The 25,192-nt window shown below is 48.6% G+C and overlaps 2 protein-coding genes across 2 annotated transcripts; both read left to right on the top strand.

Moving 5' to 3' along the window:
- The first annotated feature begins 817 nt into the window (after positions 1-817).
- Positions 818-15,922, top strand: LOC120682679 (gamma-soluble NSF attachment protein-like). Its single transcript, XM_039964659.1, has 9 exons — positions 818-963; positions 1,721-1,788; positions 13,465-13,549; positions 13,637-13,795; positions 13,871-14,008; positions 14,410-14,488; positions 14,717-14,796; positions 14,954-15,083; positions 15,588-15,922. The coding sequence occupies exons 1-9, from the start codon at positions 914-916 to the stop codon at positions 15,687-15,689; spliced, it is 891 nt and encodes a 296-aa protein (XP_039820593.1). The 5' UTR covers positions 818-913; the 3' UTR covers positions 15,690-15,922.
- A 5,092-nt stretch (positions 15,923-21,014) lies between these two features.
- Positions 21,015-23,402, top strand: LOC120682743 (gamma-soluble NSF attachment protein-like). The gene is made up of 7 exons (XM_039964742.1): positions 21,015-21,040; positions 21,128-21,286; positions 21,362-21,499; positions 21,901-21,979; positions 22,208-22,287; positions 22,445-22,574; positions 23,080-23,402. Exons 1-7 carry the CDS (start codon positions 21,030-21,032, stop codon positions 23,179-23,181), a joined length of 699 nt encoding a protein of 232 aa, XP_039820676.1. The 5' UTR covers positions 21,015-21,029; the 3' UTR covers positions 23,182-23,402.
- The last annotated feature ends 1,790 nt before the right edge of the window (positions 23,403-25,192 follow it).

The following is a 25,192-nucleotide window of genomic DNA, read 5'->3' as shown; positions in this document are numbered from 1 at the left end:
GAAGCGGAACTCGTGCACCCAGCAGTCCTCTGCGGGCCGCCAGGGTGGGGACAACGCACGCACGTGCAACGGGTGCACGAGTTATGACCCGTTAAACCCTAGACCTTAAACCGACGCATCCCCCCAACCTCTCTAGCACTACGCCCCGCTCGTGATCTGACCCGTCTGTCGACGCCTACCACCCTGGCCGCCGGCGCTTCGCAGCGCCGCCTCGCCGCCCGTCCTCACACCACCGTCCATCGCCTGTCAATTCTTCTTTCCCCCATACCTTCTCTTCTAACGCCGGCACTCATTGGAGCTCCTGTATCTGGCAACCCCGAAATCCTAATCTCGCCACCGGCCTCGACCACCACCTCACCGGCAGCGACCTCACCGTAGGCCGCTCCTCTTACCTCCTGCCCCGAGCCACCAACCCAGCGAGCAGCGTCAATGCAAGGAGCAAGGAGGAAGAAGCGCAAGCTCTTCATACGATGGATTCAGATTTTGTAGGGTGCGATAGGCTCGACCGCGCCACTCCGTAGAGGAGCACAGCGGCAGCGGGGCCCATGGTCAATGGTCCCGTGCCTGGAGATGCGGTGGGACAGGAGGGGCCGCAAAGTGTTTTTAATGGGCTGGCGGTATGGATGTGGGGGGAGTCTTCGGCCTTTGGGCCGGGCCGTATGATCTTATAATGGGCCTGGATGTTTCTGATGGGCTGGAGCTCCCTAGGAGCCCAAACATTTCGACAGCGACGCGATGCTGGGATCGAGATTGACCCCCCCCCCCCAGCGCGAATCTCAACGAAGTGCCGGATCCCTCGTCCTCATCCAGCGAGCGGCAGCTGTCCCAAAGCTCAACTGCTCGAACCAGCAAGGCGTGGGAATCTGTGGGCTGCGCAGCGGCGGAGCGGACGCGGCGGTCCCAGCCATGGCCCATGGCGAGCTCGTCCGACCCCGACAAGCTCATGACCAAAGCCGACAAGCTGTGAGCCCTTCTTCGCTTTCTCTAGTTTCGTCTGCTGTTTCCTTCGAGGTCTCCTGCTCCGTTTGATCTGCGAGCAACCTGATTGCTGTTTCGCGCGTATTCCGTCGGAATGGGGGATTTCGTTTCGTCTAGGCCAAGTAATCGAAGCTGCTTGGGTCCCTAGTGCGTCTGATTGGAACCCAGCGATCTGTAATTCTCGGCCGATCGTGTCAAACTTCCGTGCGGAGGGTGTCTCGAGCGATCCGGAAATTCCTGGATCTAGTCCGCCTGTGGTAATGAGTTTCACCTCTTCGTGCAAAGTCACGCCGCTGATTTCGGGGTCTTGCTGATGATCAGATCTCCAAGCACTTGGCAGAGATAAGCTTCGGGGACTAGTTTCAGACGGCTGTGCCGACTTGCCCCAAATGTTTGGGGTTTGGGTGCTCTCCAAGTAATTATTGGATTGCTGTTGAAAGGGCTAATCATTTCCCTCGGTTCATGTTAGTTTGGTCGAGCTGTGTTCGTGGCGAACCAAATTTGCAGGAAAAGGCAAGATGTGGGACTTTCATTTTGGTCCATATGGTGGGGAAATCCTGGTGGTACACTCTCCTAGATGACTAGATCATATTGCATTAGCATTAGCTTTTGAAATCTTTGCAAACATGAATGAATGCATATCAGTATAGCTTTATAGCTTGAAAGCCGCGAAATTTCTCAAATTTGACCCTTTGTAAAGCATGTTCCCTCAAATTGCTCTTGAATATACTGTTTTTTGCAGAACAAAATTGAGTTTTACACGGTGGAATGCTGATTGGAAAAGCGCTACTTCCTTGTATGAGCAAGCTGGTCTGTGACTTTCTTTGCCATCCTTGTTTTCTTGATAGAAATTTGTTCATTCTGGAGCACTGAAGCGCCCTGACCCGAAGATCAAGGCTAACCATGTATTAAGTACCGAATAAGGTCTCCGGCATAATACATGTTACATCAAGTGGAGTCCAGAGTCATACAGAGCTTTATTTAACACGTACATGAGGAGTAAAGTGACAACACAAAGCTACACAGAACAACCATAGGATAACAACTAGCATAGCGACATGCAGGACTAGCTCTTCATTCATCACGGCTCCACTCGATCAGCTTGGGTGCGGACACGATCTACTCGTAGTCTTCTGGCACAAAGTCAGGATCCTCTGGGGAAAAATCAACAGGGGTGAGTACAAAAGTACTCAGCAAGCTCCACCTCACCCTACGGGAGGGGAAATGACATGCACGACGCATAATAAGCACATTCTACTAATAATGCAGCTAATGGTATGCAACTCTTTCCGACACAACACACAGTAGGCAGCTCACTAGTTGTCAGGACCACACCGTAGCCTGTCCATACCGTGAACACGGACCATTCGAATGGATTATACACTCTGCAGAGGTTGTACGCTTTACCCACACGCACTTCACCGTCCAGAGACGGCTCCGTCATAGCCGACACCCAGCCGTGGCTCAACCCCGACTAGTCGCCCCAAACCCTCGGGTCTGGACCATTCCAGGTCTCTCCCCAAAACATATCCACCTCGGACGACTACCAGGTTAGCCAGTGGGATTAGGCTAAGGTTTGCCCATACAAACTCATGTGGTCGTACTGAAAGTAAGCTAGGTGAGATGTCAAAACAACTCGGTCCTTATGGTTCACCAGGGCAACAACCATCCCTCAACATGTCAACTCGAGCCTACCACCACGGTAGCACTCACCTGCCAGTCTACCACCACGGTAGCGCCGGCTCCAGCATACCCAGCTGCCCTGGTCTCAGCCAGATCCCTTCTTATCCTATTCTCAGCTCTGGATATGCATGACTACTCAGATGCATGCATGAGCACACTCAATCACTCAAGTACTAGTATATGTAATCGATCCTAGACCCAGGCTACAGCAAAACGTCCTCACATGGATGCAACCGCTCACGTAGGGATCGATGAAACTTGCCTTCGCTTGCGTACGCGTCGTCGGCGGCGGCTTCCTGCCCGTGGTACGGGTCTTCTGGCTCCTTGGCGGGCTCCTCCTCAGTCACTCCGTGATCTATGAGCGAAAATGGCACAACCGGCAAACAAACACAAGCAAGCAATAAGCTCAAATGGAGATGAAAATAGGAGGAATAGATAATATATGATTTGAGGAGAGTTTAGGAAAAAGAGCTACGTAAAAAGGAGTTGATATGAAGGAGATATTGAGTTTTTGGTTGGTAGAATGATTTGATTAGGTGCTCACGGCTGGTGGGTGTTTTGGGCTTTTGTTGTGGAGTTAATGGTCGGGAGAGCTGCCTGCCATCTCACCTTGGCGCGGAACAGCTCGAGGAAGAGGATCAATTGTTGGAGCCTCGTCTCGTGAGTGAGCTAGGCTCGGAAGGAGTGGTTCAGCTGGTGGAGCGAAGCGGCTCGGTGTGCTTGGGCTGGTGACGGGGCTCGTCACGGCCTTGCTCCTTTTATAGGCGGGGAGAGCAGCAGCGGCGTCGCGCAAGGACGGGCGACGGCGTGGGCTGCGGCAGCTCGTCGTCAACGCGAACAGTGGCAGCGCTGAAGGCGCGAGCGCCGAGGCGGCAAAGCCGGCGAGGGCGCTGCAGCGGCGTGAGCGAGGTAGGGACGCGGGAGTGGGCGGCACGGCATGATGCCGGCGGCAGCGCACGGTCCCGTCGTGGGGCCGGCGTGTCGCGCGTGCGCGAGCGAGAACGAACGGGTGAGGCGGTTCGGCGGAAAAAATCTCGGCCGGCACTGTGCGTGGCGACCCCGATTTTTAGCGAGGTGGGTGCTGCCATGACGGGTCTTTTCAAGGTCAATGGTGTGGGTACTCTGTGGCTTCCAAGGAATGATGAAGTTATGGCAAAGGAGGTAGGCGCTGTCATGATTGTCTGGGAATTATGGCATGGTACGGTGATTTGAGAGGCTTTTATGGAAAGAGATGAGATGATTTTTGTCGTGGGTGCAAGCATGCGTATGCTGGTTACTGGAGGGAACGAATGTACTAACGCAAGGCAAGAGTATAAAATAGTTTACCTAGTAGTTAGTATTATTTTACGTTACTAGTTTAATTGCAATATAAGTTTTATTTTAGTGATTGCTGGAATTTGAGGTGGCCCTACTAAGTTAAGGGTCTACACCAACTCAATTCAGAGTCGGTCAGCTTCTAGTTACTTAGTGTACCGGGTCCTTTTGACGGCAGAGCCGCCTTTTGCTTCCGGGAGGCAGAGCCTACCAACAGATGAAGCTGGCTTCCGGGTGGCAGAGCCAACCTTCGATGAAGCCCAGACCCTTTTGTGATCCCGGGTGGCAGAGCCAACCTTCGATGGATCACAACTTATACACTAAGTACTTAAATTTAACCGGGAGACTAACACTTATAAAGACGCTTACCTTAATGAAGCAACAAAGGAACACACACCTAGCACACTCTACCTATGCTCACTTCTACCATGCCCTTGGATGTGTGTGGGATGGAGTGGAGTAGTATGGCATGGCAAGGGGTGGCACCCTCCTTATATAGGCACCCATACCCTCTTGGATGAGTGACACTTGTCACAATCTAGGAAGCTCCCTACAAATATCTAAGTTCCCTACAAATATCTAATTCTAGAAAATTCTAAATTTTACCATGGCAAGAAAATATCCAAGCTTCTTGTCTTCTTATGATTCTTGTGGAACATTCTAGAACCTTGTCATGGTGAACAAAATTATGCCATGGTTTATTCATATTTTTATAGAACCTTATAGAAGTTTGCATTATAAATTTCAACACTCCCCCCTTAATCGTGATGAGTGGGATGTTACAAACCTACCCCACTTAGGTTGAATCTCGTCCCCGAGATTCAGCTTCACCACTAAAGAGACTGGGAAACTCGGCTCGGAGCGCATCTTCTCTCTCCCAAGTTGCTTCTGCTTCCGAATGCCTGCTCCACTGAACTCGGCAAATCCTGACTTCTGAGTTGCGGGTTCTTCGCGTCACAGTGTCCAGAATTTTTACTGGTACCTCTTGATATCTGAGATCATCCTGCAGGTCGATTGTCTCTGGGGCCACTTGTTCTTCTGGTACTCGCAGGCACTTTCTGAGTTGGGACACATGGAATACATCGTGTACATCTGACATCTCTGCTGGCAACTGTAGCTTATAGGCTACCGCTCCCACTTTCTTGATAATTGGGAAAGGTCCAATGTAACGTGGAGCCAACTTTCCTCGTACCTGGAATCTGCGTGTGCCGCGAATTGGGGAAACTTTAAGGTACACATAGTCTCCAACTTCGAAGCTGAGAGTACGTCTTCTTTTATCGGCATAACTTTTCTGGCGAGATTGTGCTGCCTTTAGATTCTCTCTGATTTCTGCTATCTTGTCTTCTGCTTCTTTAATAAAATCTGGGCCCTCAATAATGCGGTCACCGACTTCGGTCCACATGAGAGGTGTGCGACACTTCCTCCCGTAGAGGGCTTCAAATGGCGACATCTTTAAGCTTGACTGGTAGCTGTTGTTGTAAGAGAACTCTGCATATGGCAAACTGTCTTCCCAATTTTTGCCATAAGTAAGAACACAGGCTCTTAGCATGTCTTCAAGGATCTGATTAACTCTTTCGGTCTGGCCATCAGTCTGAGGATGATAGGCTGAACTGAAGTCCAACTTTGTACCAAGTGCTTCATGTAACCTGCTCCAGAATCTCGAAGTGAACTGGGTGCCTCTATCTGACACAATCCTCTTAGGTACTCCATGCAGCTTCACAATACGCTCAATATATAATTTGGCTAATCTATCACCTCCATAAGTGGTACGCACTGGGATGAAGTGTGCCACTTTAGTGAGTCGGTCAACAATCACCCAAACTGAGTCATGACCGCTCTGGGTTCTTGGTAGACCGGTGATAAAATCCATACTAACTTCATCCCACTTCCATACTGGGATCGGCAACGGCTGGAGTAATCCACTGGGCTTCTGATGCTCTGCCTTAACCCTATTGCACACATCACAATGAGCGACAAATCGAGCGATATCCCCCTTCATACCATTCCACCAATACTTCTCCTTAAGGTCCAGGTACATTTTTGTAGTGCCGGGGTGAATGGAATAGGCTGAGTTATGGGCTTCATCCAAGATGGTCTTGCGGAAATGACCTTGCTTAGGCACACATAATCTCTTCTTGAACCACAAAACTCCATCTTTATCTACTCTGAAATCTGGGGCTTTGCCTTCACTGTTGCGATCTTTAATCCATACCAATCTTTTATCCTCCATCTGAGCCTCCTTTATCTGGTCATCCAGAACGGGATGGACACTAAAGTTATAGTTGCAAGAGCGGCGTACAACCCTTAGGTTCAACTTCCTCATTTCTTCACTCAGCTCTGGGGCTTGTGTGACTAAGTGATGGCAATATGCTTTACGACTGAGCGCATCAGCCACCACATTAGCCTTTCCAGGGTGGTAATGAATTTCCAAATCATAGTCTTTGATCAACTCCAACCATCTTCTCTGTCTAAGGTTAAGGTCTGACTGGGTGAAAATGTACTTCAGGCTCTTGTGATCCGTGTAGATTTCACACTTATTCCCAATCAAATAATGTCTCCAAATCTTGAGGGCATGCACCACTGCAGCTAACTCCAAGTCATGGGTGGGGTAGTTCTGCTCATGTGCTCTCAACTGTCTTGAGGCATAAGATACAACTCTTCCCTCTTGCATAAGAACACAACCCAATCCTTGTCGGGATGCGTCGCAATAAATGACAAAGCTCTTCTGATTATCTGGCAAGACTAGCACTGGGGCAGAAGTTAGTCGCCTCTTCAACTCTTGAAAACTTCTCTCGCAAGCTTCAGACCAGACAAACTTCGTGTCCTTCCGGAGTAACTCGGTCATAAGCCGGGCTATCTTAGAGAAACCTTCGATGAATCTCCGGTAATAGCCGGCTAATCCCAAGAAACTCCTGATCTCCGAGGCTGAGGTTGGTTGCTTCCATTCTGATACTGCCTTGACCTTTTCTGGGTCCACTTCAACACCTTCAGCTGTTAAGACATGACCCAGAAAATAGACTCTCTGCAGCCAGAATTCACACTTGCTAAACTTGGCATACAACTGGTGTTTTCTGAGCTTTCCCAGCACAATTCTAAGATGTTGTCCATGCTCCTCAGCACTCTTAGAGTAGACCAGTATGTCATCTATGAATACCACGACAAACCGATCTAACTCTTCCATAAACACCTTATTCATGAGGGTCATGAAAAAGGCAGGGGCATTAGTCAGACCAAAAGGCATCACTGTGAACTCATACTGGCCATAACGGGTCCTGAAGGCTGTCTTGGAGATGTCCTCTTGTCGCACTCTGAGCTGATGATAACCTGACCTTAGATCTATCTTGGAGAAGAACTTAGCTCCCTTCAGCTGATCAAACAGGTCATCAATCCGAGGCAGAGGGTACTTGTTCTTGATGGTGACTGCATTCAGATCACGGTAGTCCACACAAAGTCTCATGCTTCCATCTTTCTTCTTCACAAAGAGCACTGGGGCTCCCCAAGGAGAAGCAGCGGGTCTAATAAATCCCTTTTGTTGAAGCTCTTCAAGCTGCTTCTTCAACTCGGCAAGCTCTGGGGCTGCTAATCGATAGGCATTCTTTGCTATAGGCTTGGTTCCAGGGACTAAGTCAATAGTGAACTCTACATCTCTTTCTGGAGGCATACCGGGTAATTCATCTGGGAACACATCTGCGAACTCCCGAACTACTGGCACATCTTCGGGGGATTCTGCTTGGATGTGGTTCACCATGGAGTCTAACAGGCTAGGCTGGATTTGGCATGTGACTGTTAACCCTTGGCGGTTGGTGACTGTCACTGCTCTCTCAGCACAGGCTATGTTTCCGCGGTGCTTGGTGAGCCAGTCCATACCGAGTATGACATCTATCCCTTTGGAAGTAAGGACTACTAGGTCGGCAAGGAATACTACCCCACTTAGGTTTATCGGGATATCTAAGACACCTAAGTGGCAAGGTATATGACCTCCAGGGGAACGGGTTATTAGTGGCCTCTTAAGGGCTATAGTAGGTATATCATGCTTTTCCACAAATTGGGAGGATATAAAGGAATGCGATGCTCCAGAATCAAAAAGCACTGAGGCTAGAGCTGATTGGACCAGAAACTCACCGAGAATCACTCCTAGTGCATCCTCTGCTTCTTCAGCATTCACATGATTCACTTTTGCCTTGCCGAAGGACTGTTGCTGGCTCTTAGCTGGTGTTGCACGGTTGGCTCCAGTCGGCTGCTTTGGTCCTTGAACAGAGTTTGGAGAAAACAGAAGGGGCGGGCTGATTGAGATACGGACAGTTGGCCTTGTAGTGTCCGGCTTCGCGGCAGTGGAAACAGGTCTTCACATTGGTTACTTGACTTCCGCCAGTCTGTTGGGTGCGGAAGGTACTCTGGGTCTTCATAACAGGAGCTGACTGAGTGGGCTTCTGGAAAGAACCGGGCTGCGCTTTGAATGAAAAGGCACCCTGGCTCCTTGGGCCTGAGTGAGCCGGATACTGAGTCCTCTGAAACTTCTCCAACTGCTGGGGTTTCTTGCTTTCAAACCGACGTTTGCGCTCACTGAGTTCTGCCTTCCTGTTTCTCTCAGTGGTAATAGCCCTGTTGACCATAGCATTAAAATCATTGTGGGTGGTGACTTCAACCAAGGTCCTGATTTCAGGGTTAAGCCCACCAAGAAAAGCTTCTTGTTTCTTCTCGTCGTCATTGATATCCTCTGGTGCATAACGAGACAACTCTGTGAACTTATGAAGATACTCCGTCACGTTCATACCACCTTGACGAAGCTTTCTGAACTCATCCCGCTTGAGCTTCATAACACTGCTGGGAATATGATGTTCTCTGAAGATCTTGACAAAGTCAGCCCATACCATCTCGTTAGCATTTTCATTTATTTCTCTGTAACTCTGCCACCAAGCAAGGGCTGGTCCCTTTAACTGCTGTACTGCGAGCAAAACCTTGTCTCTATCATCTGCATGGACCACTTCAAGCTTCATTTCAATTTCTCGCAGCCAATCATCTGCCTCAATAGGGTTATCAGATCCTCCAAACTTAGGTGGCTGCAAGCGGTTGAAATCTGCAATTCTGCTGCCATTGCCATTATGTTGCATTGCAGGTCTATTGTTGCCAAGATTGCCTTGAGCTTGAGCTGTGAGAGTGGTCACAAGAACTTGAAGGAGTTGGTTCTGCTGCTGCAGTATGGCTGCCATGTCAATGGGTGCTGGGGCACGGGGAGGTAGCGGCGGTAGTTGCCCATTTTCTGGTGCTTCTGGGGCTACATTCAGAGGGGCTTGGTTTCTCGGGTTGACCTCGTCACCGTCTTCCTGAGCATGGAGTCCCTGGACTCGGCTCGAGCGACGAGACATCTACGGTCAAGGAGGGCAAGATTAGGTGACTCCCCTAGTATAATGCTGGGGTATATTTGTATAAAATATTTTGTACCGCACAATGCACACAAACAAATCATTCAAGCACCAAACAAGCATTCATTCAAACAAGCAGGGATACATGACACGACGAATTACAATAACGCGGCTCGACTTTTAAGGGTCGGCCGGGACGACTCGACTACTGAACCCTACAACACGGTCTTCGGGGTCACTGTTTCCGGGATCTCGGGGAGATGCGGGAGGCGTGGGCGGCACTGATTCACAAATCCTCCTGCGTGGTTGGGACGAGGAACATAGCGGAATTCCCTCTAGGATTGGCAGCTCCGCGGCAGTCCTGGGATGGCGTTCCTTGCGCTTGGCACGGTCCACTAGGTAGACACCCCTAAGGAGCTGACTGTGGCGATCTGCCTGCTCCCTAAGGTTCTCTTCGGCCATGGCAAGGCGGCTTTCAACTTCGGCTGCTCGGGCTTCTGCCTGGGCTACGGCCAGTTTAGCCTTACGCCAACGGGACTCCGCTTCCTCAGCACGCTGGATTAAATCTCTCACACGCTGATGCAGTTGGTCGCACAAATCGTCGAGGCTAAGCAAATAGCCAGACATTGCGACAACTGTGGGGTTCTTCTCTGTCCCTGCGGGGCTCTCCAGGTTGCGGATCCTCGCCGCCCAAGCAGGACGGCTACGGTCCAGCGGTGGAAAGTACTTCATGGGAGTGGAACCCAAGTGCCATTCAAACATCTGGCACAGGTACCGCAGCGCCTTGCGAGCTGCAAGTTGAATGGTGTCAGGCATACGGGCTCCAGTGGCGGTGACGCTCCAGGGTTGCATCTCCAAGTACTTATCACTGGCACCAATATGGATAGTGACCTCACAACTTTCGGTGCCATGCTCCACGAACTCGCGACCCACGTACTCCGGTCGTTCCGGAATACCAAGTCGCACCGTGGCAGCATAAAGCACCCTGGGGAATCCATCTTCGTTGATGCAGTAGGTGGTGGTCCAGTCATCCGCCATCTGATTTTCAAGGGTAGGGTTAGCATAACAAGGATAAAGTTTAAGGAGTAATATATTTTCAAGGATTGACCATCCTATGGCTCCTACAGTCATCGTTTACTACCGGTTCGCGTCCTACAGCCAAGCATGGCTCTGATACCACCTGAAGCGCCCTGACCCGAAGATCAAGGCTAACCATGTATTAAGTACCGAATAAGGTCTCCGGCATAATACATGTTACATCAAGTGGAGTCCAGAGTCATACAGAGCTTTATTTAACACGTACATGAGGAGTAAAGTGACAACACAAAGCTACACAGAACAACCATAGGATAACAACTAGCATAGCGACATGCAGGACTAGCTCTTCATTCATCACGGCTCCACTCGATCAGCTTGGGTGCGGACACGATCTACTCGTAGTCTTCTGGCACAAAGTCAGGATCCTCTGGGGAAAAATCAACAGGGGTGAGTACAAAAGTACTCAGCAAGCTCCACCTCACCCTACGGGAGGGGAAATGACATGCACGACGCATAATAAGCACATTCTACTAATAATGCAGCTAATGGTATGCAACTCTTTCCGACACAACACACAGTAGGCAGCTCACTAGTTGTCAGGACCACACCGTAGCCTGTCCATACCGTGAACACGGACCATTCGAATGGATTATACACTCTGCAGAGGTTGTACGCTTTACCCACACGCACTTCACCGTCCAGAGACGGCTCCGTCATAGCCGACACCCAGCCGTGGCTCAACCCCGACTAGTCGCCCCAAACCCTCGGGTCTGGACCATTCCAGGTCTCTCCCCAAAACATATCCACCTCGGACGACTACCAGGTTAGCCAGTGGGATTAGGCTAAGGTTTGCCCATACAAACTCATGTGGTCGTACTGAAAGTAAGCTAGGTGAGATGTCAAAACAACTCGGTCCTTATGGTTCACCAGGGCAACAACCATCCCTCAACATGTCAACTCGAGCCTACCACCACGGTAGCACTCACCTGCCAGTCTACCACCACGGTAGCGCCGGCTCCAGCATACCCAGCTGCCCTGGTCTCAGCCAGATCCCTTCTTATCCTATTCTCAGCTCTGGATATGCATGACTACTCAGATGCATGCATGAGCACACTCAATCACTCAAGTACTAGTATATGTAATCGATCCTAGACCCAGGCTACAGCAAAACGTCCTCACATGGATGCAACCGCTCACGTAGGGATCGATGAAACTTGCCTTCGCTTGCGTACGCGTCGTCGGCGGCGGCTTCCTGCCCGTGGTACGGGTCTTCTGGCTCCTTGGCGGGCTCCTCCTCAGTCACTCCGTGATCTATGAGCGAAAATGGCACAACCGGCAAACAAACACAAGCAAGCAATAAGCTCAAATGGAGATGAAAATAGGAGGAATAGATAATATATGATTTGAGGAGAGTTTAGGAAAAAGAGCTACGTAAAAAGGAGTTGATATGAAGGAGATATTGAGTTTTTGGTTGGTAGAATGATTTGATTAGGTGCTCACGGCTGGTGGGTGTTTTGGGCTTTTGTTGTGGAGTTAATGGTCGGGAGAGCTGCCTGCCATCTCACCTTGGCGCGGAACAGCTCGAGGAAGAGGATCAATTGTTGGAGCCTCGTCTCGTGAGTGAGCTAGGCTCGGAAGGAGTGGTTCAGCTGGTGGAGCGAAGCGGCTCGGTGTGCTTGGGCTGGTGACGGGGCTCGTCACGGCCTTGCTCCTTTTATAGGCGGGGAGAGCAGCAGCGGCGTCGCGCAAGGACGGGCGACGGCGTGGGCTGCGGCAGCTCGTCGTCAACGCGAACAGTGGCAGCGCTGAAGGCGCGAGCGCCGAGGCGGCAAAGCCGGCGAGGGCGCTGCAGCGGCGTGAGCGAGGTAGGGACGCGGGAGTGGGCGGCACGGCATGATGCCGGCGGCAGCGCACGGTCCCGTCGTGGGGCCGGCGTGTCGCGCGTGCGCGAGCGAGAACGAACGGGTGAGGCGGTTCGGCGGAAAAAATCTCGGCCGGCACTGTGCGTGGCGACCCCGATTTTTAGCGAGGTGGGTGCTGCCATGACGGGTCTTTTCAAGGTCAATGGTGTGGGTACTCTGTGGCTTCCAAGGAATGATGAAGTTATGGCAAAGGAGGTAGGCGCTGTCATGATTGTCTGGGAATTATGGCATGGTACGGTGATTTGAGAGGCTTTTATGGAAAGAGATGAGATGATTTTTGTCGTGGGTGCAAGCATGCGTATGCTGGTTACTGGAGGGAACGAATGTACTAACGCAAGGCAAGAGTATAAAATAGTTTACCTAGTAGTTAGTATTATTTTACGTTACTAGTTTAATTGCAATATAAGTTTTATTTTAGTGATTGCTGGAATTTGAGGTGGCCCTACTAAGTTAAGGGTCTACACCAACTCAATTCAGAGTCGGTCAGCTTCTAGTTACTTAGTGTACCGGGTCCTTTTGACGGCAGAGCCGCCTTTTGCTTCCGGGAGGCAGAGCCTACCAACAGATGAAGCTGGCTTCCGGGTGGCAGAGCCAACCTTCGATGAAGCCCAGACCCTTTTGTGATCCCGGGTGGCAGAGCCAACCTTCGATGGATCACAACTTATACACTAAGTACTTAAATTTAACCGGGAGACTAACACTTATAAAGACGCTTACCTTAATGAAGCAACAAAGGAACACACACCTAGCACACTCTACCTATGCTCACTTCTACCATGCCCTTGGATGTGTGTGGGATGGAGTGGAGTAGTATGGCATGGCAAGGGGTGGCACCCTCCTTATATAGGCACCCATACCCTCTTGGATGAGTGACACTTGTCACAATCTAGGAAGCTCCCTACAAATATCTAAGTTCCCTACAAATATCTAATTCTAGAAAATTCTAAATTTTACCATGGCAAGAAAATATCCAAGCTTCTTGTCTTCTTATGATTCTTGTGGAACATTCTAGAACCTTGTCATGGTGAACAAAATTATGCCATGGTTTATTCATATTTTTATAGAACCTTATAGAAGTTTGCATTATAAATTTCAACACTCCCCCCCTTAATCGTGATGAGTGGGATGTTACAAGCACATAAGTGAAATTCATTTCTCTTTAAAAGCGGTTGCATATAGGTTCAGAAAGGACAATGAGAAAGCAAAAGATGCATTTGAGAAGGCCTCGAAAGGACAAGAAATGATCTCCTCGTATCCTTTGGAAATATGTCTGCAGTTTTCTTTCTTTTATTCACATCATTGGACAATCACCTAGTGTGCCCTTAACTAGTTTTATAGACCATGGGATGCCTCTAAGCATATGGAATCTGCTGCTGCTTTAGCGAAGGAGCTTGGACGCTGGAATGAAGTATCTGATTTCTATCGTAGAGCTTCAGAATTATGCCGCGAATGTGGAAGGGCCCAACCTGCATCGGATGCTCTAGCAAAGGGTGCCAGGTAAATTTAAATAATAGTCTTATAATTATGAACAACATGGAAGCTTATGTGCTGAACATAATGTTATGAAATCAGTGCCTTGGAGGAGAAATCTCCTGAAGAAGCTATTAAAATGTATGATGAGGCTTGCACAATTCTAGAAGACGATGGGAAGGAACAGATGGCTTTTGACTTGTATCGTGCTGCTGCAGCGTTGTACATTAAGATGGAGAAGTAAGACCACCTTGATGCCTGATTATTGTAATTTCACACTGTTTGCTATATCTATATGGCATCTCAATCATGATTTCCTTTGGAATTTGACTTCATTCTTCTTGCATGTGAAGTGAGCTTTTTAGTAGACAAAGAAAGACAAGCAGAAAATGTTTTGAACCTACATTAAAGGATTGACACCATGAATTGTATTATAAATTTATCACCTAGGAATTTTAGTAAGATACTTGAGTTTGATATTTACTATCCCACATAATGAAGGTAGGGTGTAGCTGCTTACACACTTTCTCAAACCAACTCAGTAAATATAACTGGTAGAATTGCATTCGCATAATTTTTAGCATTGCAAGTAATCTTTAACATAATCATCTTACATTTATCCATCTTTGGTCCTGTGACAGGTATTCAGATGCCGCTGCTTTCTTTCTAAGACTCGGTTCTGCTGCCGATAAGTGCAATGCCATGAACAGCCAATGCAAGGTAATCTTGTTTTCTTTTTAAACTATAATGTCCGTAGTCTGTACTTAATTATCCAGAGACTGCATGCTTATTATTGAACTGTGAATATTGAAAAATAGGACATGATATTTATATCATGCAAGTTTGTCTGTGATCACATCTTTAACACAAAACTTGCTAATTCGTGTATGGAGTATGATATCTTGAACATATAATTTGTCTGATTCAAAAGTTGTTTCTTGTATTCAGGCTTATCTGAGTGCGATCATCATCTACCTTTACGCGCATGATTTTCAGCAAGCTCAGAAATGCTACAATGACTGCTCAGAGTAAGCTTTGTACATTTGTTGCAGTTACTATCACTGGCGAAATTTCGTATAATAATATTTGTGCCATACTGCCATCTGCCATGTTTGGTTTTTCCATCAAATCGTGAAGTGTAAGAGAAATGTTTACATTATTTTTCCTTTTTCTTCCATATTGCAGGGTTCAAGCCTTCCTCAATAGCGATCAGAACCGATGTGCAACGAAACTGTTATCCGCTTATGAGGAAGGTGATGCTGAAGAAATCAAACGTATTGGTCAATCGAGTGCCTTCAATCACCTTGACCCTGTGGTAATTGTTTTCATTATTCTCTATAAAAGACCATGCATCCCTGTATTGTGCCGGCAATTCTATGGTGTTTAAATGGTTATACCAGAAGTTGTCCTCATCTGTTGCATGTCTGTAAAATGGTGAACAAGGACAAGGATACAAGGAAATTACTGTTAGTACGAGCAGGCACAAAACGCAAATGGTGTATCTTTCATTCCTGGTGTTCACTGATTCAGCAGTGATATGCATGGTGCCTCTACCGTTCATAGAGTTTTTTTTTGAACAAAAGGCAGGAGCTCTGCCGCTTAATTAAGACGATAGAAAAAATATTTACAAGAAAACAACTAACTGTATCCCGTTTAGCACTTGTCTTACCAAGTGATCATCGACTACTTGATATTCTAGAGTCTGGAACATTTTGCATTCTATCTGATGTAATATTTCCTTCCGTCATTATTTATTTTTACTAGTACTTGTCTTTGTTCAGGATCCATGGTGACATTTGGTTTCTGTACATCAATGTAGGTGATTAGGCTCGCAAGGAAGCTACCAACAGGCGATCTGCAGGCCATTAAGAAAGCAGCTGATGATGGCGAGGACTCCTTGGACGAGGATGACCTAACTTAAAACGAACTTCCAAGGTCAAAATGCGGAGATCAAACAGGCGAAGGGACACTCAAAGTATGCCATCAATGAGCAGGAACAGTCGTAAAAAGAAGTAATGTGAATTACATACTAAAAACTTGTGGGCGGCATCTGTATCATGAAATTTGTCACGCTTAGTTCTGCTACATATCTACATATCTATTGGTTCGGTGGTATTGAGACTATTGGTATATGTTTATGTTGCCTGTGCTGTATGATTTTTTGCAAATCCAGTCTGATGTACATGCTGTGCAAGCACAAACGGAATACACAACTCTGACAATTTGCTCAAAAAAAAACTCTGACAATTTGCCAGCTACATTATATATTCCGTTAACGCGGACGATGGATGCTCTGTACCTGCAAGCAGAGTGACTTATCCGTCCCAATTTCTCGCCCCGCCTCCCTCTCATACTCGTCCTTTCGATTTCTCCGTCCACACATCATAATAGAACCTGAACTTTTGTAGAATGCTGACGAGGACCATTCTCTACCTCCACGAATTTCCTTGAAATTTTTACGAGTCCATGCCCCTGGCAAGTGGGGTCCAATCGGACTTACCGACCACCCAGGGCAGAAACCTATCCTTATTAATTCCCCCCCCCCCCCCCCCCTATGCGAAAATTTGTGCCATGCTACGGTAATGGATGGTGAGTACTCGTGATTTTTATTGGAATTTTAGTGCGTGTCTTGCACCGTCAAATTTGGGGAGGAATCGGGATCAAGGGGTGGACGGTACCTCTTTCCTCCCTGCGCTGATCAGGCCCACCACAGGCCAGAACAGGGAGTGCCAAGCACTGGTGCGCCGTGCCCCTCCGCCGGTCTTCTAGCTTCCTGGTCCGGACCGTGCAGCGCGGCCGCGGGCAGCGTGTGCGCAGTTCGTCCGTCCGCTCCGGCCGGCCCGCGCAACCGCCGTCTGATGATCGACGTCGATTGCACCTGACGCTGCTGAAGGTCTGAAGCACCACGTCCATGGCGCGTGACCTCAACTCGGAGCGTGCCCTTCCCGTGGCGTCCAGATGTCGCGGGCGCCCTCGATGGCACGAACACACCACAAGGAGCCCACAAGAGGCACCATTCTTACTACCATCACATCTCGGGCTCAAGACATCAGATGCTCCACGAGCGGCCGTCGGCGCCGCCATGGACACCGGCAAGGTCCGGCACGCTACCGCCGCCTGCCTCATCCGGCGCCAGGGGCGGCGAGGTTGCTAGACTCTCTACATACAACCCCGAACGTGCACCCTACCCCGAACGGCGAGGTTGCTGCGAGTCTTGGCGTTCCGTCTCCTCCTGCTCTGCGGTGACCGCTCGGCCCGTCGTCGTTCTGCCGGCACCTTCTGCCTAATCATTCGGCTCAATGGTCAGCTTAGACAGATCTTCCCACCACCAGCCCCCATGTCGCTCAAGCCTCGGCGCCCCCGCCGGAGCCGTCCTCCGCCAGCCCGGTATGACGGCGACATGAACCAGTGCGCCGGCCTTCTTTTTGCTGGTAAGCGCGGCACGGGGCCATGGGCCGCCCATGGCGGAGGCGCCATCGACGATCGCCGGCCAATGCGAGCTCCACAACTGGGCACAGCGCGAAGCACCGAGCTAAGCAACAGGGGTGGGCCCTAGAGGTTGCGAGACAAGGACAAACGGCAGCGCCAGGAAGACGCCGTTTCCCGGACGGTGATTGGTTGGGGAATGGGGACGGAGGGTGGACGGTATTTCAAATACCGTCCACCCCTGGTCTCGAATCTTTCTGAATTTCCGGATCCAAATCACGACTGAAAATTCTGAAAAAATTCATACGGACTGAGGAAGAAATTTCGAAACAACCCACCAAATTTCAGTGTCATCCTTGACCTGTGGAGGGAGAAATTAAATGAGAAAAATCTGGAGGTGGGGTGGACGGTATTTGAAATACCGTCCACCCCGTGTCCTTGTATGTCAGTTCATTAGCATCCAAACCGAGATTCAAGACACCTGAAAAAATTCATGGAGGCTGGGAATTCAATGGAGAATCACCGCACCGGGTTTCAGACCCAGAAATCGATCCCATAGCAGGCGAACAATTATAAAACCATGGCGGTGTTTCTTCTGTTTCAGCCTTTCTTCGCCATACCTTTTTCTCACTTGCTCTGAATCCTGAATGCTGCTTGCTGCAAGCTTAAGGTAAGGTCCCCGTTCTTGTTGCTTTCCTGCCTGAACAGATGGTATAGTTAAGTTATTAAGGTTGACTAGGACATATCGCTAATATCAAGAATAATCCTTAAATGGTTGAATTGCCAAGCTTGTTAGAAATACAGTTACCACTACCACATGCTTCTGTTTTCGTTTCCTTTCAGCTGAGTAGCTGACCGTCTGCAAATCAGTATCAAGAGTACAGAGCAGGAACTGTCCATGGACTGACTAGCCTCTGGCCTCTGCAGCTGCATGCAGAGTGGTAGATGCAGTACCAATTTCACTGCTGATGTTCTAATTGGCACAAATAATAAATGGAGGTGCAAATCTTCAGGTTGAAAGTTCTTCTGCAGATAATGTCCAGAAAATTTGGGGAACGCTTGTTTCGCCTTTAGCTTTTGCTATACCTGTTCGTTTGGGGAACGCAGTCTCCTGTTCTGTGCATACTTGAGGAATCAGAATTGGTTTCACTAACCATTCTGAAGAAGCCCATTTCATTCTGAAATGAGTAAAATTTGGCCTTTGGATGGCTCACCCGGGAGCGGTGCTGATGCGTTTCTGGCTACTTAATATATAGATATACACGATTCGTCAATTCTTCTGCATCCTGCCGTCAGCTTGCCATGGCGCATCATGAAAGGAAGCAGCCAGAACAAAACAAACACACATCCATTGAGGTGCGCGGGCATCCCATCAACAAAATGCCCTCGAACGAGATTCAATCCCGATACCCATGAATTTTCACCAGATTTTACGCGCCCGTAGGTCTGCTAAATGGGCGCGAATTGGATTCTTAGGGTGGACGGTATTTGCACTACCGTCCACCCTAGGTCACGATTTCTCATTTTTGGTTCTCGCTCTATGCATCCTACGAGGGTCTGAAATTTTGTGTCATGCTTCGGTGATGGATTCTGAGTGCTCATGATTTTTATTGAAATTTTAGTGTGTGTCTGGCACCCTCAAATTTGGGGAAGAATCGGGATCAAGGGGTGGACGGTATTTCAAATACAAATACCGTCCACCCCTCTTTCCTCGTTGCACTGACCAGACCCACCATTGGCCAGCACAGCCGCATGGGAGTGCCAAGCACTGGCGCGCCGTGCCCCTCCGCGGCTCTACCCGCCGCCAGCTTCAGGTGGTCATCGTAGCTTTCTCATGGCGCATGCTCGTGCTGGGGGCGGCACGCGTCAGCCGAGATCGGTCGCCGGTCCACAGGCTTCCTGTTCCTTGGTACTGTAGGTCCGTGCTGCGCGGCCACGGGCGGCGTATGCGCAGTTCATCAATCTGCTCCGTCCTGCGCAACCGTCGGCCGATGATCGACGTCGATTGCGCCTGACGCTACTGAAGCACCATTTCAGCTGCACCACGAGCAGCTGTCGACGCCGCCATGGACACCGGCAACATCTGGCACGCCACCTGCCTGCCTCATCCGGCCGGCGCCAGCGGCGGCGAGGTTGCTGGACTCTCTACATACAACCCCAAACGCACCCCGTACGCCGCCATGAGCCACCATTGATGCAAGTCTCGGCGTGCCGTCTCCTCCCGCTCTGTGGTGACCGGTCGGGCAGTCGTCGTTCCACCAGCGCTTGCTGCCTAATAACCATTCGGCTCACTGGTCAGCTTAAACAGATCTTCTCTCCTCTCCCCCCTCGTCACTCAAGCCTCGGCGCCCTTGCCGGAGCCATCCTCCGCCCGCGCCCGGTGTGACGGTGACATGAACCAGGGCGCCGGCCACCTCTTTCCTGGTGCGCGTGGCATGGGGCCACGGGCCGCCCATGCTGGAGGCGCCATCAACGATCACCGGCACGTCGATTCGCCGGCCAATGCGAGCTCCACATCTGGGCACGGCGCGAAGCACCAAGGTGGTAAAAGGCAACACGGACGGGCCCCGGAGGCAGCGAGACAAGGAGAAATGGTAGCGCGGGAAGACGCCGTCCACGGGCGGTGATGGACTGGGGACGGGGGGTGGACGGTATTTCAAATACCGTCCACCCCCGGTCTCCAATCTCCCTCCATTTGCGGATCCAAATCGCAACAAAAAATTCTGAAAATATTATCACGGACTGAGGAGGAAATTTCGAAACAACCTACAAAATTTCAGTCTCATCCTTGATCTGTGGAGGGAGAAATTAAATCGAGAAAATCTGGAGGCGGGGTGGACAGTATTTCAAATACCGTCCACCCCCGTGTCCTTGTATTTCAGTTGATTAGCAACCAAACCGAGATCTAAAAAATCTGAGAAAATTCATAGAGGCCAGTGATTCGTTGGAAAATCACCGCACCAGGTTTCAGATCCAGGCTCGATCCCATAGCAGAGAAACAATTACAAAACCATGGTGTTCATTCCTTCTGTTTCAGTCTTTCTCTGCTGTACCTTTTTCTGAACCTCGCAGGTGCAAGCTCCTGTTCCTCATTCAGTCTATTCACCTCGCCGTCATCACCGAGCTAGATCACACGCAGAGTAGATCACCTCCATGGTCTCGAGGTGACTGGTGCTAGCACAAATGATGCACCTGCACTTCATAAAGTTAACTATTGGGCTTGAAATGGGTGGATGTTATCATTCTTGATGACAACTTCTCCACTACAGTCAATGTTGCTGAATTGGTTCGATCAGTGTACAGCAATATTCAAAAGTTTGTGCAGTTCAGCTGATAGTCAATGTGGTTGCTCCCATTGTAAACTTCTCATCGGCTTGCTTGAAAGGTACTTTATGGAAATTTATTTCTCTTTTACAAAATAAAAATAGAATTTTATGCTGCAATGCAATCTATTATCTTATTATTTGGCCAACAAACGGAGCCTCTACATTCGCTCTCAAGGCCTAGAAATTCCCACATTAATCGGAGAAAATAAAAGAAATTAAAATTACCCACCACTGCCATTATGATAAAAATTGGCCCAAAATACCCCTGTGTTTGACTAAATATAGCCCACCACGCCATTATAAAGAAATTAATCCAACCACTATCATTATGATAAAAATTGACCAAAAATACCACTGTGTCTGACTAAATATAGCCCACCATGCCATTATAAAGAAACTAATCCAATATGTAATATAGTAATGAGACTCTAAAAGCGGTTGCATATAGGTTCAGAAAGGACAATGAGAAAGCAAGAGATGCATTTGAGAAGGCCTCGAAAGGACAAGAAATGATCTCCTCGTATCCTTTGGAAATATGTCTGCAGTTTTCTTTCTTTTATTCACATCATTGGACAATCACCTAGTGTGCCCTTAACTAGTTTTATAGACCATGGGATGCCTCTAAGCATATGGAATCTGCTGCTGCTTTAGCGAAGGAGCTTGGATGCTGGAATGAAGTATCTGATTTCTATCGTAGAGCTTCAGAATTATGCCGCGAATGTGGAAGGGCCCAACCTGCATCGGATGCTCTAGCAAAGGGTGCCAGGTAAATTTAAATAATAGTCTTATAATTATGAACAACATGGAAGCTTATGTGCTGAACATAATGTTATGAAATCAGTGCCTTGGAGGAGAAATCTCCTGAAGAAGCTATTAAAATGTATGATGAGGCTTGCACAATTCTAGAAGACGATGGGAAGGAACAGATGGCTTTTGACTTGTATCGTGCTGCTGCAGCGTTGTACATTAAGATGGAGAAGTAAGACCACCTTGATGCCTGATTATTGTAATTTCACACTGTTTGCTATATCTATATGGCATCTCAATCATGATTTCCTTTGGAATTTGACTTCATTCTTCTTGCATGTGAAGTGAGCTTTTTAGTAGACAAAGAAAGACAAGCAGAAAATGTTTTGAACCTACATTAAAGGATTGACACCATGAATTGTATTATAAATTTATCACCTAGGAATTTTAGTAAGATACTTGAGTTTGATATTTACTATCCCACATAATGAAGGTAGGGTGTAGCTGCTTACACACTTTCTCAAACCAACTCAGTAAATATAACTGGTAGAATTGCATTCGCATAATTTTTAGCATTGCAAGTAATCTTTAACATAATCATCTTACATTTATCCATCTTTGGTCCTGTGACAGGTATTCAGATGCCGCTGCTTTCTTTCTAAGACTTGGTTCTGCTGCCGATAAGTGCAATGCCATGAACAGCCAATGCAAGGTAATCTTGTTTTCTTTTTAAACTATAATGTCCGTAGTCTGTACTTAATTATCCAGAGACTGCATGCTTATTATTGAACTGTGAATATTGAAAAATAGGACATGATATTTATATCATGCAAGTTTGTCTGTGATCACATCTTTAACACAAAACTTGCTAATTCGTGTATGGAGTATGATATCTTGAACATATAATTTGTCTGATTCAAAAGTTGTTTCTTGTATTCAGGCTTATCTGAGTGCGATCATCATCTACCTTTACGCGCATGATTTTCAGCAAGCTCAGAAATGCTACAATGACTGCTCAGAGTAAGCTTTGTACATTTGTTGCAGTTACTATCACTGGCGAAATTTCGTATAATAATATTTGTGCCATACTGCCATCTGCCATGTTTGGTTTTTCCATCAAATCGTGAAGTGTAAGAGAAATTTTTACATTATTTTTCCTTTTTCTTCCATATTGCAGGGTTCAAGCCTTCCTCAATAGCGATCAGAACCGATGTGCAACGAAACTGTTATCCGCTTATGAGGAAGGTGATGCTGAAGAAATCAAACGTATTGGTCAATCGAGTGCCTTCAATCACCTTGACCATGTGGTAATTGTTTTCATTATTCTCTATAAAAGACCATGCATCCCTGTATTGTACCGGCAATTCTATGGTGTTTAAATGGTTATACCAGAAGTTGTCCTCAGTCTGTTGCATGTCTGTAAAATGGTGAACAAGGACAAGGATACAAGGAAATTACTGTTAGTACGAGCAGGCACAAAACGCAAATGGTGTATCTTGCATTCCTGGTGTTCACTGATTCAGCAGTGATATGCATGGTGCCTCTACCGTTCATAGAGTTTTTTTTTGAACAAAAGGCAGGAGCTCTGCCGCTTAATTAAGACGATAGAAAAAATATTTACAAGAAAACAACTAACTGTATCCCGTTTAGCACTTGTCTTACCAAGTGATCATCGACTACTTGATATTCTAGAGTCTGGAACATTTTGCATTCTATCTGATGTAATATTTCCTTCCGTCATTATTTATTTTTACTAGTACTTGTCTTTGTTCAGGATCCATGGTGACATTTGGTTTCTGTACATCAATGTAGGTGATTAGGCTCGCAAGGAAGCTACCAACAGGTGATCTGCAGGCCATTAAGAAAGCAGCTGATGATGGCGAGGACTCCTTGGACGAGGATGACCTAACTTAAAACGAACTTCCAAGGTCAAAATGCGGAGATCAAACAGGCGAAGGGACACTCAAAGTATGCCATCAATGAGCAGGAACAGTCGTAAAAAGAAGTAATGTGAATTACATACTAAAAACTTGTGGGCGGCATCTGTATCATGAAATTTGTCACGCTTAGTTCTGCTACATATCTACATATCTATTGGTTCGGTGGTATTGAGACTATTGGTATATGTTTATGTTGCCTGTGCTGTATGATTTTTTTGCAAATCCAGTCTGATGTACATGCTGTGCAAGCACAAACGGAATACACAACTCTGACAATTTGCTCAAAAAAAAAACTCTGACAATTTGCCAGCTACATTATATATTCCGTTAACGCGGACGATGGATGCTCTGTACCTGCAAGCAGAGTGACTTATCCGTCCCAATTTCTCGCCCCGCCTCCCTCTCATACTCGTCCTTTCGATTTCTCCGTCCACACATCATAATAGAACCTGAACTTTTGTAGAATGCTGACGAGGACCATTCTCTACCTCCACGAATTTCCTTGAAATTTTTACGAGTCCATGCCCCTGGCAAGTGGGGTCCAATCGGACTTACCGACCACCCAGGGCAGAAACCTATCCTTATTAATTCCCCCCCCCCCCCCCCCCCTATGCGAAAATTTGTGCCATGCTACGGTAATGGATGGTGAGTACTCGTGATTTTTATTGGAATTTTAGTGCGTGTCTTGCACCGTCAAATTTGGGGAGGAATCGGGATCAAGGGGTGGACGGTACCTCTTTCCTCCCTGCGCTGATCAGGCCCACCACAGGCCAGAACAGGGAGTGCCAAGCACTGGTGCGCCGTGCCCCTCCGCCGGTCTTCTAGCTTCCTGGTCCGGACCGTGCAGCGCGGCCGCGGGCAGCGTGTGCGCAGTTCGTCCGTCCGCTCCGGCCGGCCCGCGCAACCGCCGTCTGATGATCGACGTCGATTGCACCTGACGCTGCTGAAGGTCTGAAGCACCACGTCCATGGCGCGTGACCTCAACTCGGAGCGTGCCCTTCCCGTGGCGTCCAGATGTCGCGGGCGCCCTCGATGGCACGAACACACCACAAGGAGCCCACAAGAGGCACCATTCTTACTACCATCACATCTCGGGCTCAAGACATCAGATGCTCCACGAGCGGCCTGTCGGCGCCGCCATGGACACCGGCAACGTCCGGCACGCTACCGCCGCCTGCCTCATCCGGCGCCAGGGGCGGCGAGGTTGCTAGACTCTCTACATACAACCCCGAACGCGCACCCTACCCCGAACGGCGAGGTTGCTGCGAGTCTTGGCGTTCCGTCTCCTCCTGCTCTGCGGTGACCGCTCGGCCCGTCGTCGTTCTGCCGGCACCTTCTGCCTAATCATTCGGCTCAATGGTCAGCTTAGACAGATCTTCCCACCACCAGCCCCCATGTCGCTCAAGCCTCGGCGCCCCCGCCGGAGCCGTCCTCCGCCAGCCCGGTATGACGGCGACATGAACCAGTGCTCCGGCCTTCTTTTTGCTGGTAAGCGCGGCACGGGGCCATGGGCCGCCCATGGCGGAGGCGCCATCGACGATCGCCGGCCAATGCGAGCTCCACAACTGGGCACAGCGCGAAGCACCGAGCTAAGCAACAGGGGTGGGCCCTAGAGGTTGCGAGACAAGGACAAACGGCAGCGCCAGGAAGACGCCGTTTCCCGGACGGTGATTGGTTGGGGAATGGGGACGGAGGGTGGACGGTATTTCAAATACCGTCCACCCCTGGTCTCGAATCTTTCTGAATTTCCGGATCCAAATCACGACTGAAAATTCTGAAAAAATTCATACGGACTGAGGAAGAAATTTCGAAACAACCCACCAAATTTCAGTGTCATCCTTGACCTGTGGAGGGAGAAATTAAATGAGAAAAATCTGGAGGTGGGGTGGACGGTATTTGAAATACCGTCCACCCCGTGTCCTTGTATGTCAGTTCATTAGCATCCAAACCGAGATTCAAGACACCTGAAAAAATTCATGGAGGCT

The sequence above is a fragment of the Panicum virgatum genome, chromosome 7N, assembly GCF_016808335.1.
Source record: "Panicum virgatum strain AP13 chromosome 7N, P.virgatum_v5, whole genome shotgun sequence".
NCBI classification, from domain to species: domain Eukaryota; kingdom Viridiplantae; phylum Streptophyta; class Magnoliopsida; order Poales; family Poaceae; genus Panicum; species Panicum virgatum.
Note: the sequence above shows the minus strand (reverse complement) of the source record. Positions and strands in the feature narration are given on the sequence as shown.

Coding starts and splice junctions, on each gene's coding strand:
- LOC120682679 (XM_039964659.1), top strand. CDS start 914: ATGGCGAGCTCGTCCGACCCCGACAAGCTCATGACCAAAGCCGACAAG. Junction 964..1,720: donor ATGACCAAAGCCGACAAGCT/GTGAGCCCTTCT, acceptor TGTTTTTTGCAG/AACAAAATTGAGTTTTACAC. Junction 13,550..13,636: donor GGACAAGAAATGATCTCCTC/GTATCCTTTGGA, acceptor CTAGTTTTATAG/ACCATGGGATGCCTCTAAGC.
- LOC120682743 (XM_039964742.1), top strand. Junction 21,287..21,361: donor GCTCTAGCAAAGGGTGCCAG/GTAAATTTAAAT, acceptor TTATGAAATCAG/TGCCTTGGAGGAGAAATCTC. Junction 22,288..22,444: donor TGCTACAATGACTGCTCAGA/GTAAGCTTTGTA, acceptor TCCATATTGCAG/GGTTCAAGCCTTCCTCAATA.